This window comes from Zea mays, chromosome 2, assembly GCF_902167145.1.
Source record: "Zea mays cultivar B73 chromosome 2, Zm-B73-REFERENCE-NAM-5.0, whole genome shotgun sequence".
NCBI classification, from domain to species: Eukaryota; Viridiplantae; Streptophyta; class Magnoliopsida; order Poales; family Poaceae; genus Zea; species Zea mays.
Genome location: NC_050097.1, coordinates 223,680,494 through 223,696,864, shown reverse-complemented (window position 1 = coordinate 223,696,864; position 16,371 = coordinate 223,680,494). Strand labels below are relative to the sequence as shown.

The following is a 16,371-nucleotide window of genomic DNA, read 5'->3' as shown; positions in this document are numbered from 1 at the left end:
ATTACTACCACTAGCCATGACCATGACACATGCATGACTTGGATACGCTTACCTATTTGACGTTTGTCGTATCAGAGACCTGGATACCCAGCGAATGAATATCCGCCCCCAGTTTTATATATGTAAATAAAAGTAGAATCGTCTATTCTATTTGTACCACGCCACAGCAGGCCGCGTCGCCTATATAAGCAGCTGCGGCAGGCGAATGCGAAGGGACCCAGCTAGCCAGACAGCAGACACCCCACCGCAGGCGCCGCAACCGAACAAACCAAACCAACTCCACCTGGATCCCAGTCGACCCCCCCCAGGAGAAGGGGAAGACGACCAACGAAAATAAGAATAACGAGAAATCTTTTCCTGCCTCGGAGTCGGAGGGCAGCGAAAACCCCTCTCCGATTCCGCCCGGGGCGCCTTTTCCACTCGCTCCGATCGGATCCCTTGTTGCTCGCTCCAATAATGGCGGCGGCGGCGTACTTGGGCGGCCGCGGCCAGGGAGCAGACGGCGGGTGGTTCGTGCCAGGCGCCGGCGACGGGTGGGCGCCCCCGTGGGGGAGGCGCGGTGGGGGAGGAGCGGCGGCGGCGGCAGCTGCAGCAGCAGGCGAGAGGGAGACGCTGGCGGTGGTGATGGCGAGGAGGGCGCCTCCGCCGTCGGCGATCCGCCGGGACGCGGTGCGCGTTGCGGAGGCGGCCGCCGGCGAGGTGCTGCTGCGCGTCCACCCCACCAGGGAGGCGGAGCGCCGCCGCCAGGACGTCATCGCCTACCTCACACGACTCATCGGATCCTCCCTCGGCTGCGAGGTGCGTGCGCGCGTGGCCCCCCGGCCCGCTTCGCCTCCGCTCCGTTTAGCTTTCCGTTTCCTGTCCTGCCATGCCGTGCGGCGGCGGCGCCGCCGCTTGCTGCTCCCATTCCGCGAACGGAAGTTTCTCGTGCCCGCAACCCCTGTCCCACTGACTCGCATCGCGCGCCGCGTACACTGCACGCCGTCGCTTTCGTTTCGTCTAGGACATGGGTCCTGGCAGGCCTCGTGCTCGTGAAATGGATGTGCATGCGTGATTAACACAACGTTTTTTTCCATTAATTAACACAACGTTTTTTATGCCTGATATTATAACACAATATAAAATAATAACAATATCCTCTATCTATCTATGCATATATATCTATTTTTCCGATTACAGTTGACTATCTATTTTTTTCCTTTAATTGTATAGTTTTTACGGCACGACGGATGGATAAACCTGTCGGCTTCGCCTCATTCGCCGTCGCTTGCGCGAGAAAACAACGTGCGTTTAGTGACGTGACGTGGACTGTGGTCGTCGCTGTCGCGCGCCGTAGCTTTCTCCCTCAGCGTCAAAAGGCTCTCTTTCTTCATGCATGCATGCGTGCCTCTTGCTGCTTCCATTCCATGCATGCTCCTCGTACTTCTCCTTCACCTAAGTCCTAACCAAGCCGCTGGGATTTGGGGTTAATTCTAGCTTTATCCATACTTCCATGCCCTACACCAATTCTAGGCTGCTACTGCATTCTACTCTGGCGCACGCATGGAGATCTGAAAACTTCTGTTTTGTTTGCAATTAAAGACGTAATAAGACGCATCATCCTGGTGTTTATAGGAGTTCGTTCGTACGTCGTCACCGTAGACAGTAGTTCGTGCACACACGCACAGGCACAGCACAACCACGGATCCACTAATGTTAGTTGAAATGCAATGTTACATTTTTCTCCTTAATTTAGTCGTTTGTTGTCCATTAGCGCGCGCATTTTGAAATGACATTGTTTTTGTATTAACATTTATAATCCAGGTCTTTGCGTTTGGGTCAGTGCCGCTGAGGACGTATCTCCCCGACGGCGACGTTGATATAACTGTACTGGGGAACACATGGTTAAACAGTACACTCATTGACGATGTTCGCAGCATGCTCCAGTCGGAACAGGAAAACTGTGACGCTGAGTTGAAACTAACAGGCCTGCACTTCATCGACGCTGAGGTACGGTGCATTCTGCATATATATATATATATGTGCATCTTAACGTTTAACCCACTTTTGTGTCAGAGTAGTTGATATATATACTTGATACACATCACTTTTTTGTTGGCACATTTTGATATTGCCCGTGTGCTAACTTTAATTTGGTTTTATTCTACAACTAGGTTAAGCTCATAAAATGTGTGATTGAGAATATTATCGTGGATGTCTCTTTCAACCAGATTGGCGGTGTGTCCACGTTCTGCTTCCTTGAGCTGGTAAGCAAAAGCAAATTCTTTTTTTTCTTTCACATGCGCACGTTTGGGGTTTGAAAACAATGAAGGCTGAGAAAGTTACTCTTTCTGCTGCTTCAGGTTGACCGTCAGGTTGGGAAAAACCATTTGTTCAAAAGGAGCATTATGTTAACCAAGGCTTGGTGCTACCACGAAAGTCGCATATTAGGAGCCCATCATGGACTGATATCTACTTATGCCTTGGAAACACTTGTTCTTTACATATTCAATATGTTCCACAAGTCTCTGCATGGACCTCTGGAGGTAATTTTCTGAAGTCAGACCTTCTTTTGGGCTTCTTAGTTCTTACAAATATGCTTATGCGATATTTCAACTAACTTCTTTTGCATGTACTACCTGATTTATTTAACAGGTCCTTTATAAGTTTTTGGAATATTTTAGCAAGTTTGACTGGGATCGATATGGCATTAGCTTAAATGGTCCTGTTGATTTGTCATCATTGCCGAGCTTAACTGGTGAGTTATATGCTCTTGGCTTATTTTGTGATCTCGTTGATGAATCACCAGTGGCATGATCTCTAGTCTAATTATTCAAAGTTGGCAACTTGCAGTGGAACCCACAGAAGTACAAGGTGAGTTATTGCTTGGCAAGGACTTCCATCAAGGCTCTCTGGATAGACTCGTTGTAATTCCAAATGAGTTTGACGGATGCGACACACAATTTCGCCAGAAGTTTTTAAATATAGTCGATCCACTCAAGGCGAATAATAATCTCGGCAGAAGTGTCAGCAAAGGTTAGAATTAAGAAGGCACTAATTCATTTCATTCTGTACTGTGTCATCTCATTTATTATGTTTACCAAATATCGTGTGTGGGATGTTTACCGAATTTTTTGCTGCACCTGCACGTATACTCAAAATCCTTTTATTGGAAGGATCTTATGATAAGTTTTCTTGACTTATGCTAATCTTTGCAGCAAACTTTTATCGTATTCGGAGTGCTTTCTCATTCGGAGCACAAAAGCTTGGTCAAATTCTCTTGTTACCATCCGAGTACATTTGTGATGAAATTTACGGATTTTTCTCAAATACACTGAAGAGACACGGAAAGGGTGAAAGACTAGACATTGACGCTAGTAGTGCATTCCAACCCTTGCTTGGTCCCGAGAGTACACTTAGTGAAGATGGATCGATGTTTAAATCTTCTTGCATAAATGAGGGTGAAAACGGAAGTTCATGTCATTCATCAGAACTGCCTGACATGGGCTCGAGTGTGACAGATGTGCATAAGAATTCAGGTAAGTATTTGCCTGGTCTTTTTCAGGATCTTCCTTGGAATAAAATCTGGTTCATGGAATATGCATCTGATTTGAAAGAAAATCCACAAACTTCAGCAAGTTCAAGGAGCCACTCATCCTTTTCTCAAGATAATGGTAATGGCAACAGTAAAGAGTGCTTCGAGAATTATGCAGCAGAGGAAGGTTTACACCAGATCAGTAGATTAAATGTGCCGCAACAGATTTATGCAGGGCATCCATCGCATAGATTGGCTAACTCGACTAGTGCAAATATCTTGGATTTCTCCAGTTCTTGTTTTGTTGATGAGTCAGATTGGACTGCTCCCCTTGCAGGAAAAAAGCTACTCCCACCCTTGTTGCTGTCAAATATGCTGGATCTCTCAGGTGATCTGGAGTTGTACTTGGGATGCCTTCGCAAAGTTCAGTACCACCTGGAGTCATTGTTTGATGAACTCCTACAGGCTGTTGAAGAAGCATGTTTTGCTGATGTGCTAGATGAGGATTCCTTCAATATGCCAGACATGATCTTGAAGTTAAAAACTAGCACTAGATCCTCAAGCCTGCCATTAGATTCATCTACTGATAGCGAGAGAAGGAAATTATCTCCTGTGTATTGTTCTCATAGCATAGGAGATGATTCACAACAATCACATGGCGAGGCACAAGTGGATATGTTTTGGCAGCAGAACGTGCCATTGTCCCCCAATGGATCAACATTTCCTTCATCTCCTTCAACCAATTCAGATAATTATCCTGTTTCTTGGTTTTGTTTCTCTCCTAAGACGCATGGAACCGGCACATACATTCCCAATGTGGTACGGACTCTCATCACATGATCTTGTTTGTTTGTTTCCTTATTTGCGCTTTTTCAGTAAATGATCCAGCTTTTTGCATGATTTCTTGCGCGCCAATTGTAAATGGGCAGGGTCAGAGAAAAAAAATTGCAGATAAAAGGTTTTGTTAGGCTACACAGTGGCGTAGTTTTTTTTGTGTATAACCAGAAAGCATGTGTCTATGTTTCTTGGTAAAGCTTTCTTCAAGTGGTTACTCATTCAATCCCTGTTCATGTTTTCATTTCCAGAGTTATCAAACATACAGGGAGCGTATCATGCTTGAAAGAGATACCATACGAGCAAGAAAACAAAGACAGAGGTTACCTGGTCGCCGGTATTACTCAGCCGAGCAAGGATTTTCCGGTTCACAAACCGAAGAAGACACCATAGCTCAAAGTGCAACGAACCAATCGCCCAAGAAGCAAAACAGTGTGCAGCAGAGTGGCTATTCAGGCAAGAGCACAGTTCCGGATGCAGATTTCGTTTGTTTCAGGGAGCATGTGGCAACAGAAGGTGGAACCAAACAGCTGGCAGTAGGAAGAGAGACAATGCCTCCATCATCGTCATCAGGGATAGCACTTGCTCAAAACGGCCAAGGAAATCGTATCTGCGAGCCTTCCTCACCCGCCACAGCAGATTTGTTACATGCGGCAGAAAGTTTGGAGTTTGGATCCTTGGGGCCTTTCTCGTTGGGACTTGTCTCAACTTCAACACAGTTTGAGGAAGCATTCCCAGCGCTCCCCACTAGAAAGAGAGCTGAAGGAGCCGAGAACCACTAAGGCTGCAGGTATTCATTTCCATCTCATATTTTAGAATTTTATGAAATCGGTACCTTGCAAAGTTATTTACTGCTTGGTGTTCGTGTTGTTACAGTTTAGGATCCCGGATATTAAGTCTCTGAAGTTTTGTTGTACCAGAAGCAAGAAAACGTGCAGGTTAGAAGAAGCAACTGAGAAAGAGATGAAGCTGGTTGCCGTTGAGAGTTGAGACTGACAGGACAGTGTAATCGTAGTGGTAGAAGTTGGATGTCAGGTAGACAGCACTGTAACAATTTATCTAAATTTTACTTTAAAATATTATTTTGTACTATTCTATACTGTAGACAGCACTGTTCGTAAAGTAAAATTTATATATAAGTATAAGAATGAATAAGCTGTTGGAGATAATCAGGAAATGAAACCCTATCGGAGGCTGTGGCTGCAGAAAACGAAGAAAAACGCAGAGAGGCCGTTGCATGCCTCACTTAAGGCCCACACGTTCATTTGCAGGGCGGACGGCCATGGGCCTACATGTCAGGTTTCGCCGGCCTGCCAACGGCGAGCCATGGCCAGTCGCTCGACTGCTCCACTCCACCTGACACGAAATTGAAGGACGAAACCTACTTTGTCCCATTCCCATGGTTCCTCAAAGGAGCTGAAAGCGAGACATTCCTTGCAGGGCAGTCGGAGATTTCCGTTCCCAGCGTCGGCTCGGCCGGCGCCCATACGCTGCGCAGTCCCTACTGCGGCCTTCTCGTCGTCGCCATCAGGTCAGGTCCATCATCACGAGCGCTGCGCCTCCAGCTGCGTCACAGCAGGTGAGGTCGGGTCACCGGCCGTGATGGCTGACATCTGCGACACTCACTCGTGCGAGGACAATGACGGAGTGGGCCGCGTTGTCAGCGCGGTCGAGGACTGACGAGACACGTGTCCAGTACGTGGGGCGCGCACGCGGTGTGATACTCACGTCGATTTGGACCTTAAAACCACCTAGCGCTACGAATGACGGATTTTGCGGAGTTTGGTCCTCAAAATTCGGCGACGGTTCCAGTGGGAATCGGTGGCGTCATGTGGCACCCCCAACGAATAGTGCATAAAGACGAAGCAACTTCGTGTGAAGCACGTAACCGTAAGATCGAAAACTCTATGAATTGGTCCATTTCGCCCGAGTGGAATGGATACACTCTATGTAAATAATGGTAGTTTAAAAAATGGAAACAATCCTCTGTAAATAGAGGAGAGGGTTGTTGTTACAGTCATCTCTTGGCTGCCATTTTGTTGCGACTTCAGATTTTAGAGCTCATAGTTCTCTCTTTAGGTATACACCGGTTGAGTCGAGAGATCCACAATGATTGTAATCGACGATTATGTTTTTGATCTACAAGTTTCATGAGAGGAAGGGTCGTCAGTACGACCCACAATGTCCGTTCACTTCTCCATCTCAATTTTAATTTGAATTTGTTTTGGTCTCTTGCTCTTCCTTTGGCCTCTCTTGTGTTTTTTTGGAAAACCTTTGAATCTCTTGAGAGGATTTGGTTGGGGGCTTGTTGATAGGTGAGATATACTACTAGAATCACTACTTACGCCCTGTTGGTGCAGTTTGTGATTGTGATCTTAGTTGATCTCGTTTTGAATTCGTTCTAGAAAACCCTAACAAAAACCACAATTATGTTCGTATTTTCAGATCTACGATTGATTCACAAGTTCGATTAGGGTAAAAATTTGTGGAGACCCTGGAAACATATTTGTTCACGTGTGTGTAAAATTTTATCTCAATCGGAGTTTGTTTGCTTTAGTTTCGCATTCGAGAATAAAATTTGGTGCTCATGAAATCATTTTATCTCAATGGGAGTTTGTTTGCTTTAGTTTCGCATTTGAGAACAAAATTTCGTGCTCATAAAATCATCACTATTATTCGTGACACAGTTTTGGACCGAGTTGGACTTTTCGGTGTCCGATTCACGATCCTTTTGTTTTGCTGGTCTCGTGTGAGTATTAGAAACATCTTGAAATCAGATCACTAATTTAGTAATGTGAATTTGGTTTGAGCGCTTACTTTATTTAAATTGAACTCGTTTTTAGTGTTTGATAGAAAAATAATAATTGATTCCACTTTGATGGCCTCACCAATCCTTCCCTGGCTGCCTGCCTTCTCTCGGCCCCGTGGACTTCCAACTGCACTGCGGAACCTTAACTCCTACCTGCCTGCAGCTGCTGGTCTAATTGCTCGATGAGTCGATTCTAATCATGATAACGCTTTGTTGCTGTGGCCTGTGGAATTGAGTGGTGACCATGCCTGAACAGCGTTCACTTCACTTGCAGTCTGCAGCGGCCAGCCAGGGCTACTCCTACTCTCGATTCAAGACCGCACAGGCACGTCCATTTCACACCTCAAGCAAGCATCGAGCGTAGAGTAGCATGGGGGCCTGGCCTCGCACCCTGGACTAGGGATGGATTCGGATGTCTGGAGGTCCATAGAAAGATAAACACAAAAATATAATCTGTAAAGACGAGTTGAGCAGCTAGCCTGATCAATCGATCTGTAAAGACGGCGCACGGTCGACACCCTTTCCTGAAGATCGATCGATGGATCCTTCAGCTTTGCAGCATCAAATCATCATCAACAAGAACCAAACAAGGCTGAACTGAAGTTTCCACGCACGAAAAAAACGAGGCAGCGTGCCTTTTCGACGATCTCTGGGCAAGAACTACGCACAGTCTGCGCTATACCCAACAGATCATGCATCATACAGCAGTCAGCAGAGCAGGCACGTCGCGATCGCTGAAGAAGCAGCAGCAGCTAGAGTAGAGCTAATCTGCCACGACACACGACTCGTGCTCATGCATGCAGCGGCGCAGGAGGTGGAGGTGCATCCACGCGCGGCGGAACGCGGCGACGATTGCGCGGTGGTGGTCGGCGGCGTTGAGCGCGAGGTAGCAGGCGAGGAGCTCCTCCAGGCCCCGCGGCGACCGCACGCCGTTGGCCGTGGCCATCTCCGCCATGCTCTCCAGGAAGTCCTCCTCGGGGTCCGCCGACTCCACCACCACCACCAGGCCCTCGTACGCCTGCCGGAGCCCGCTGGCACGCCGCGTGCAGGCCTCCTCCTCCGCCTTGTTCCGCCTGCGGCGGTCCGGCGTGGCGGCGTGGTGGAACCCTGGGGGTGGGCGCACCCTGCCCGTGGGAGACACGGCCGCGCCGCCGCCGCCGTCGGGCCTGGGAGGCGGCCTCGTGAGGATGGGCCGTAGCTTGAGCTCCGGCGCCGGGCTGGAGCGGGCGACGACGTCGAAGACATTGTCGCTCGCCTGCGGGCTGCGCGGGAACTGCGTGTCCCGGAGCTTGGGGTTGTTGTCCGGGCGGCGCGGGACGGCGCGGTCCCGGCTCGGCACGTAGTAGGACGCCCTGTTCGGCGAGCAGGGTGGTGGCGGCGGGGGTTCGGCGGCGGCGGCGTTCGCGATCGCCCCTGCCCCGGCTCTCTTGCGCCGCAGCCTGTGGAAGTGGAACCAGGAGTTCATCCTCCACTAACTGAAACCGCCAGTGGCAGTGGCAGCGCCAGCGACTACAGCCTTGACTAGCAGTGACTAGCGCGCTTTTTATGGCGGAAAAGTTTGCCGCCGTCTTTGCCTGCATGTTTGCTATGTTGGTTGATAGTAATGATAATTACACTGTAATTTTCACTGCTCCAATTACACTGTAGTAATTTTCAATGCGACTGCTATAGCTCTGTTTTTTTTTCCAGAGCTTGAATCATTCAAGTGGCAGTGTACCATTTCCCATCCGGTTCGATGCTAGGACAATGGATGGATTGATTGATTAGACAAGGGACGAAGTCAATTAATTTGAAATGGATGTCTTGGAATTATGTGCAAACCATGCACAACAGCAGCTTTTGCCGCGGTTCATCAAACTGTTTCCGTTACACCCTACTACATACTAGCTAGCTGATTGTGAGCAGGACGGCAGTGATTGATTTGCAGCACTGTAGTGTTCGAATGCCGTCTAGTATGTTTGGTTCTAAACCTCCTCACCTATATCGATTGTTGTCGCAAAAGCTATAGATTGTACTATAGGCTCTGCTATCTGTTAATTGGTTATGCCCTCAAGGGGTCCCGACCGGTGGTTATATATTGTTGATATATGCGGTTACAGAGAAGAGATAAGATAGAGATATACATGGGATCGTAATCCACAAGTAACCCACCGGGAATCACGGTAGAGAGACACAACTCTCTCTAATCTAGGAATAGACGTAAGAGATTGTGTTTTCATCTAATACCATCAATCTGGACGTTGTGGAAATAAGTTTAGATTGTTTCTGAAATGCTTGAATGTCGGAGTAAGAAGCGCCTTTGTCATGATGTCGGCCACTTGATCCTTCAACGACATGGCACGAACCTTCATGGCAACACGCTCTCGGACAAAATGATAATCAATCTCCACATGCTTCATACGACAATGAAAAACTGGTTTTGCCTTGAGATATGTAGCGCCTATGTTATCACACCATAGGCTCGGTGGTCGTGGAAGAGAAATGCCAATTTCGCGAAGAAGAACCTGAAGCCATATGATCTCTATTGTGGCACGAGCGACAACTTTATATTCAACTTTAGTGCTTGACCGTGACACTATAGCTTGCTTGCGAGAACTCCAAGAAATAAGGTTGTCCCAAGAAAGATGGCATACCCACCGGTACTACGTCGACCATCCAAATTACCAGCCCAATCTGTATCTGAAAATGTGCTAAGTAGCAATGATCCATCCTTGATAAAACGCAAGCCATAATCAATTGTGTCCCGGAGATAACGAAGAATGTGTTTAACTGCAGTCCAATGCACTGAAGTAGGGCAGCCATATATTGACAAACACAATTTACCGAGAACGAAATATATGGTAAAGTCAGCGATAGATACTGAAGTGCTCCGGAAAAGGATCCCACAACACTCCTATACCGAGTGGAGTCCTCTGGTGATAAAGGTTCTCCATTATCTGTTAGAGTAATCTTTTCAGCGGGGACCATCGGTGTAACAACAACACTAGCAGCATGCATATTAGCTCGGGAAAGATCATGAATGTATTTGTGTTGTGTTAAAGTGAGACTGTCGATATGATGATGTACTTGAACACTCAAAAATAGCTCAGGGGTCCAAGATCTTTTACCGCGAAATCATCTCTGAGTTGCCCAAGCAAGCGATCAATGGCCACCGAAGAGGAACTAATGATGATTATATCATAAACATATATAATAAAATAGATCTTGATGCCACCTTTGTTAAAAAGAAACAGAGTTATATCTGCTTTTGAGGCCGAAAAATCCAAGGCAAGTAATGTAGTGCTTAGCCGAGAGAACCATGCACGCGGAGCTTGTTTAAGGCCATACAATGACTTATCAAGTTTGCAAATATACTCTAGACAGCACAATCCTCAAAACCAGGTGGTTGCTTCGTATAGACGTCTTCATCAAGGAAACCATGAAGGAAGGCATTTTGAATATCGATTTGCTGAATAACCCAGCCACAAGAGACAACCAATGATAGAAGAAGTGGAAATGTAGTGGGCTTTACAACCAAACTGAAGGTGTCATCATAATCCACACCATATTGCTGCTTGAATCGTCTAGCAACCAGTCGAGCCTTATAGCGATCAATCGGGCCATTAGGTTTCTGCTTTATTTTGAAGACCCATTTGCAATCGACCACATTCAAGCCAGGTCGAGGAGGAACAAGGTACCAAGTAGCATTTTTAATGAGAGCACAATACTCATCATCATCCATAGCCCTCTCCAAAAAGGTTCATTAAGAGCAACAATGTGAGAAGTAGGAGCTGAATAAGAGGACTGTACCATAGAGTATGTAAGAGTGCCATATGTGCATTGCTTGGGCTTGCGAATATTATGTCGAAGTCTGGTGTCGTACGTATTTTCAGCAGGGTGAGACACCGGTGCCACTTTTGCATGCTCCTTAGAACTAGAAGCAAGGACCAAATCTGCTGAGCCACCAGGTGGTGTTGTCCCAGGTAGATGGATTGGCCCGGTTAAAGGGTAGGCACGGTAACAACCTGCTTGAGGGACTGGTTTTTAACAGTCAGTCTGTTTTTAGCTACAATATTGAAGATTCTATTATTTTATGAGAGCATTTTGATTTATGATATGTGTATTTAAAATTCTAACTATGTATCTGAAATTATAAATATAATTAATTGAATCTAAAATAAATTTGAATATTGCTTTTAAATTCTGAATTTTGGAATGTTTTTTGTTTACAGGTCCGAGCTCGACCAAGCATGACGGGCCCGTTGTGCCTCCAACCCGGCACGACCCGTGTAAGAATAACCATGGCAGACTTGTGCCACGTCAGCCAGCCCGTGGACATAACTGACATAAAAAAGCAGTTGGTGCAAGGCTTTACTCAAGAAATACGGCAGCGCCGCATCGTAGCAAACGTGAATCAATTCGATGTGAGTGAACCTCTCACTTATGAGATTTGATGTCTTGAATGATCATTTGCAACTTTGCATCAACGGTCAATTTTTAAAAATATGTTAACTTTTAGGAGTTGTATTTACCTCTTTTGGTCAGCTCACTGGATCCAAAGTATTTACCTCTTTCCTGCGGAGGGACGATGCTCAAGACACTAGTGTCTCTATTCACACCAGACATCTCGTGTGTTCGTTCGCTGTAGCTATTCAAACTCGATACAGGAAGATGTACACAGTGTAGTCCCTCGAACGATCACCGGGAAGAAGAACAACAGCACGCATCGTCGTCAAGAAGACGACAAACAACAAGATATAGGCGAAGTAACGGGATGAACAACAGCGCTGGGACGAAGATGTGGATGAACAGATCACTCGAGCAGTCACGGAGACGCTCCCCAAAAATCTGATCGTCCGCATACCCGTGCAAGTGTATCTCTACGTACGTGATTTCAGAGGGCTGCTCTCCCACTCTCTCTGTGCTCACAAAAGATAGAATGTCATCAACATAAAGACATAAAATTACTCCCTCGCCCCCACCATACCGATAATATACACATTTATCTGCTTCGTCTACAACGAAGCCGACATAAGTCAAAGTTTTATCAAATATTTTATGCCATTGCTTAGGTGCTTGTTTTAGGTCATATAATGATTTCAATAATTTACACAACATGCCTTCTTGACCATTTGCTACAAACTCGGCTAGCTGTTGCATGTAGATTTTCCCATCTAGCTCTCCATTTAGGAAGGCTTAGGGATGGCAATGGGTACGAGTATGGGTAAATAACCGCGGATAATTATCCATTGGATATGAGTATAGTGTAATTTGGTATCTGCGGTTACGATTATGGATATAATAAGGTATCCACGGATAATTTTTCCGTGGGTATGGATATCCAGTATCCATACCCGTTATCCAATGGATATCTGACATGTGGGCCATCCGGATTTAATATATTATCATAAATTCTCATTTTTCAATTTCTATCCATGATATGTGAAAGCTCTCTTGTGGGTTTTGGTGTTTGGATGACAACCCAATTAAAGGACTAACAAGTGTGCTAAGTGTTGAACAGGTGCTTAATGCAAAGCTAATAGGGTTCAACACAAGTGAACAAGTGTGATGGTCCAAAGACTGAACTATCTATAGATAATGAACACTGCTTAAGTGAGACTCGGTGTGCGTAACTCAGAGACAACCGATCAAGCCAAGGATGGAGACAAGAAGAGCTTCGAGGTACCGAGTGCACGGGAGAAGGTCAAGGAGACCAGGAACCCAAAGCCAGAGGTGAAGAAGAAGACCTACAAAGTCAAGGTTGATCGAGTTAAGAGTTATGGTGCATCAAGGATCACTACATAAGGACATGACTTACAACCAATGAGGTAACATCTACAGTTATGTGGTGTAAGTCATAAGGCTCAAGATCAAGCTCGAGAAATGAACAAGGGAGTTGGAGCTCAGATATGTCAATATAGATCAAGTCAAGTTGACTTAATGGTTTAGAGTCCAACATCGACCTCAAACATGCCAAATTGGGTAAAACGATGAAAAAGGTCAAGTATGTAAGGTTTGAGTGTTCAACCATATTGCATACACCTCTTACTACAAGTTTGGTGCTTTGATTTGCTCTCTAACTCTTTCTGTAGAGAAAGTACCATTCTGAGCTCTGCTGGAGGAGAAACAGAAAAGCTAGGAGAAGAACAAGAAAGATGTAAGTTTCTAGGACTAAATCAATTGGATTATACTCTAAATGTGTTTGTTTAAGTCTCAGGAAAATCCTCCCAAAAGTTGAAGTCAAACGGAGAAAGAACGGAGGAAAAATCACTTAGTGTGATGTTGGCTGGTGCACAGGACAGTGAATAGTAGCTGTCCGGTTCACAGGACAGTGAATAGTAACTCTGTCCGGTGCACAGGTCAGTGAATAGTGACCTGTCCGGTGCACAGGACAGTGAATAGTGGATGTGTCCGTTGCACAGGACAATGAATAGTAGCTGTGTTCGGTGCATAGGACAGTGAATAGTAGTTGTGTCCGGTGCACAGGACAGTGAATAGTGACCTGTCCGGTGCACAGGACAGTGAATAGTAACATGTCCTGTGCACCAACGACTAGCTGTTCCAGAGAAGAAAACTATCAATCAGATCCATTACTGTTCACTGTCCGGTGCGCCACCGGACAGTCCGGTGCACCCGCAACCAGGGAAGGCTGGGAGCTTCCAAATGAAGCTCCAACGGCTCCTAGGCCCTTTAGGGCTATAAAAGGGACCCCTAGGCACCTCAAACAAGTACACAAGTGTAGCCAACAAGTCCATACACCATTTGGATCAATTCTTTCTCTCTCTCTCTTGTGTATCTCTCTAGTTTGTGTAGAGGCGAAGTTATAAGCCTTTAGAGAGAGGGGAAGTGCTGCTGAGAGCTAGAGCAAAATCTTGAGTGCATTGTTACTCTGTCGGAGTGCTGTTGAGAAGATTGTAAGCAGCCACGATATCGTTGTAACTGATATCAACATAGTGGAAGGCTCTATCTGTCGCACCGACAGATCTGAGCAAACGGAGGAAGGAGTTGAAATAGACTCCAAGCCAAGGTGTGGCTAACTCCAACGAGGACTAGGCAAGCATTTCAGGCTTGGCCGAACCTCGGGATAAATCCCTGTGTCTGTGTGCTCTGCTCTGTGTTGTGTGTTGTTTCTCTGTCTTATTTGCTGTTTATACTTGCACTTATATATTTATATGTGGTACAAGTTGTCTTTGAAGTGCAGAGTATTTTAAGACAGGAACTTCAATTTCGCTGCAACCTACTTAAAGGGTCTTTCATTCCACTGCGATCCAGCCTTCGAGTAGAGTAAGAATTTCCAGTTTTAAAGTGATAACTATTATTCGCCTATTCACCCCCTCTAGGCGACATCCAGATCCTGTTCCCGGGCATAGGGAACTTTCAATATGTTGTTTCGTGCTAAAATTATCATTTTCTGTTGATGGAATGATAATTATTTTGAAATGTGACAAATTGTTGTTTGATGGTTGAAAGCATCTAGGCCCCTGGTTGGTTTTAGTGATTAATGACAACGTAATATTATATGTGACTAACGTGTGTTTTTGCAGAGACAAATGGTAAGTTAGGTCGCATGACAGGTAGAAGTACTACAACGGTGAAAACAATCCTGGAAATAAGAACTCGAAGCGACGGCTAAAACGACGGAACAAAAGGTGAAGGTCTACGGAGTCCGAGTGTCAAGGAGATGTGGACACTCGCGATTTAGTTAGGTCTTTTATTCTCTTTTAGCCGTACTATAAAGAGGGGTTGTCGATGAGTAGTTTGACCAAGAGAGTTCTAGTGTAGTGTTGGTGCACAATCACACTCATATACAGTGCTAGGTGTCACTCTAGAACTCACACACAAGTTAGAGCGAAAACCGATTTGAAAATCAGCTGAAAAACAAGACTTAGTGTTTCTGGCTTAGGGGCACCGGACTGTCCGGTGTGCACCGGACTGTCCGGTGCACCCTCTGCCAGGTGGGGCCAGGCTGGTCCACGACAGAGTCCTCCCCTTCGCAGAAACCCGAGAGCGCAGCCTTCGGAGATGAATTTTAGTGGCACACCGGACACCGCACCGGACTGTCCGGTGTGCACCGGACAGTAGACTGTTCACTGTCCGGTGCGCCATGAGTCCAACGGCTCTCTGTCAGAACTAGCCGTTGGAAGTGACCGTTGGCGCACCGGTGGCGCACCGTTGGCGCACCGGACTGTCCGGTGCGCCATCACGCAGTGAACTGCCTGTAACGGCTAGTTGGTGGGTGAGGGCTATTTATACCCCCTCCACCCACCATATTCAAGGTCTTGCACTCCACATTTATTCCAACACATTGGTAGAGCATTGCAAGCACCAAAAGCCTAGTGAGGAGATTAGAGAATCATAATCCGCGCTTGTTCCTCATTAGCGCTAGTGAGAGCCACCTAGAGCACACACCACTTGCATTAGGCTTCTCTTGGTCAAGCGAAAGTCTACGGCTTGTTACTCTTGGTGATCGGCATCACCTAGACGGCTTGGTGGCGTTGGGAGCTCGGTGATCACCGTGAAGATCTTGTTGGTGACCCGACTCAAGTTTGTAAGCGGTCTCGAGGGATCCACCGCGCCGGAGTGGCAAAGGATCATCTCGTAGTGAGCACTTGGTTCTTGCGAGGACCAAGGGGGAGCGATACCCCTGCGCGGGTGCTCCAACGAGGACTAGTGGAGAGTGCCGACTCTTCGATACCTCGGGAAAAATTGGAGGAGTCTTCTAAACTTTGCTTTACATTCCGCACTTAATTCAAGCACTTTACATTGCGTATTTTGTTTAGCAAGTATTTGAAGTATTATCTTAGCTTTGTTACATTTCTAGTATTATATTCTTAGTGCTAGTAGTTGGGGTGAAGTTGGGCTCTTGTTTAGCTCTTGCTTAGGTTTTAATTAGTGTTGATTTTTAGAAAAGCCCAATTCACCCCCCCTCTTGGGCATCGTGATCCTTTCAATTGGTATCAGAGCCTTGTTGCTCATAGATTAGCTTAACCGCTAGAGTTACGATGTCCGGTGGGGATGGACCTCCTCCCGTTTTTGATGGTGACGATTTTCCTTATTGGAAAATTCGTATGGAAGCATACTTAGAGGCTATAGACATTGGTGTCTATAAAGCCGCCACACAAGGGTTCCTCGAACCTAGAGATCCCATAAATCTTGTAGGTGATGAGTTCAATTATGAGAAATGGAATGCTAAGGCCAAAAACACCCTTTTTAGAGGCCTTTGCAAAGATGTGTT

The 16,371-nt window shown here is 46.3% G+C and overlaps 2 protein-coding genes across 4 annotated transcripts; one reads left to right on the top strand and one right to left on the bottom strand.

The window, feature by feature from the left end:
• Positions 1 to 212: 212 nt before the first annotated feature.
• On the top strand, positions 213 to 5,517 carry LOC103647943 (PAP/OAS1 substrate-binding domain superfamily). Of its 3 annotated transcripts, XM_023301706.2 has the most exons (10): positions 235 to 798; positions 1,804 to 1,989; positions 2,154 to 2,246; positions 2,343 to 2,525; positions 2,635 to 2,737; positions 2,833 to 3,015; positions 3,198 to 3,518; positions 3,852 to 4,333; positions 4,600 to 5,138; positions 5,225 to 5,517. In XM_023301706.2, the coding sequence occupies exons 1-9, from the start codon at positions 457 to 459 to the stop codon at positions 5,128 to 5,130; spliced, it is 2,424 nt and encodes an 807-aa protein (XP_023157474.1). In that variant the 5' UTR covers positions 235 to 456; the 3' UTR covers positions 5,131 to 5,138; positions 5,225 to 5,517. The 3 variants fall into 3 exon arrangements, with proteins under 3 accessions (XP_023157473.1, XP_008670665.1, XP_023157474.1); XM_023301705.2 differs by having other exon boundaries at positions 213 to 798; positions 3,198 to 4,333; positions 5,269 to 5,517; XM_008672443.4 differs by having other exon boundaries at positions 213 to 798; positions 3,198 to 4,333.
• A 2,218-nt stretch (positions 5,518 to 7,735) lies between these two features.
• LOC103649351 (transcription repressor OFP1) lies at positions 7,736 to 8,622 on the bottom strand. The gene has a single exon (XM_023301761.1). It carries the CDS (start codon positions 8,620 to 8,622, stop codon positions 7,921 to 7,923), a length of 702 nt encoding a protein of 233 aa, XP_023157529.1. The 3' UTR covers positions 7,736 to 7,920.
• Between the last annotated feature and the right edge of the window lie 7,749 nt (positions 8,623 to 16,371).

Bases quoted from the DNA above. Each gene is read 5' to 3' on its own strand.
- LOC103647943 (XM_023301705.2), top strand. From the start codon at position 457: ATGGCGGCGGCGGCGTACTTGGGCGGCCGCGGCCAGGGAGCAGACGGC. The intron at 799-1,803 runs GTGCGTGCGCGC...TTTATAATCCAG, and splicing joins GATCCTCCCTCGGCTGCGAG to GTCTTTGCGTTTGGGTCAGT. The intron at 2,247-2,342 runs GTAAGCAAAAGC...CTGCTGCTTCAG, and splicing joins CGTTCTGCTTCCTTGAGCTG to GTTGACCGTCAGGTTGGGAA.
- LOC103649351 (XM_023301761.1), bottom strand. From the start codon at position 8,622: ATGAACTCCTGGTTCCACTTCCACAGGCTGCGGCGCAAGAGAGCCGGG.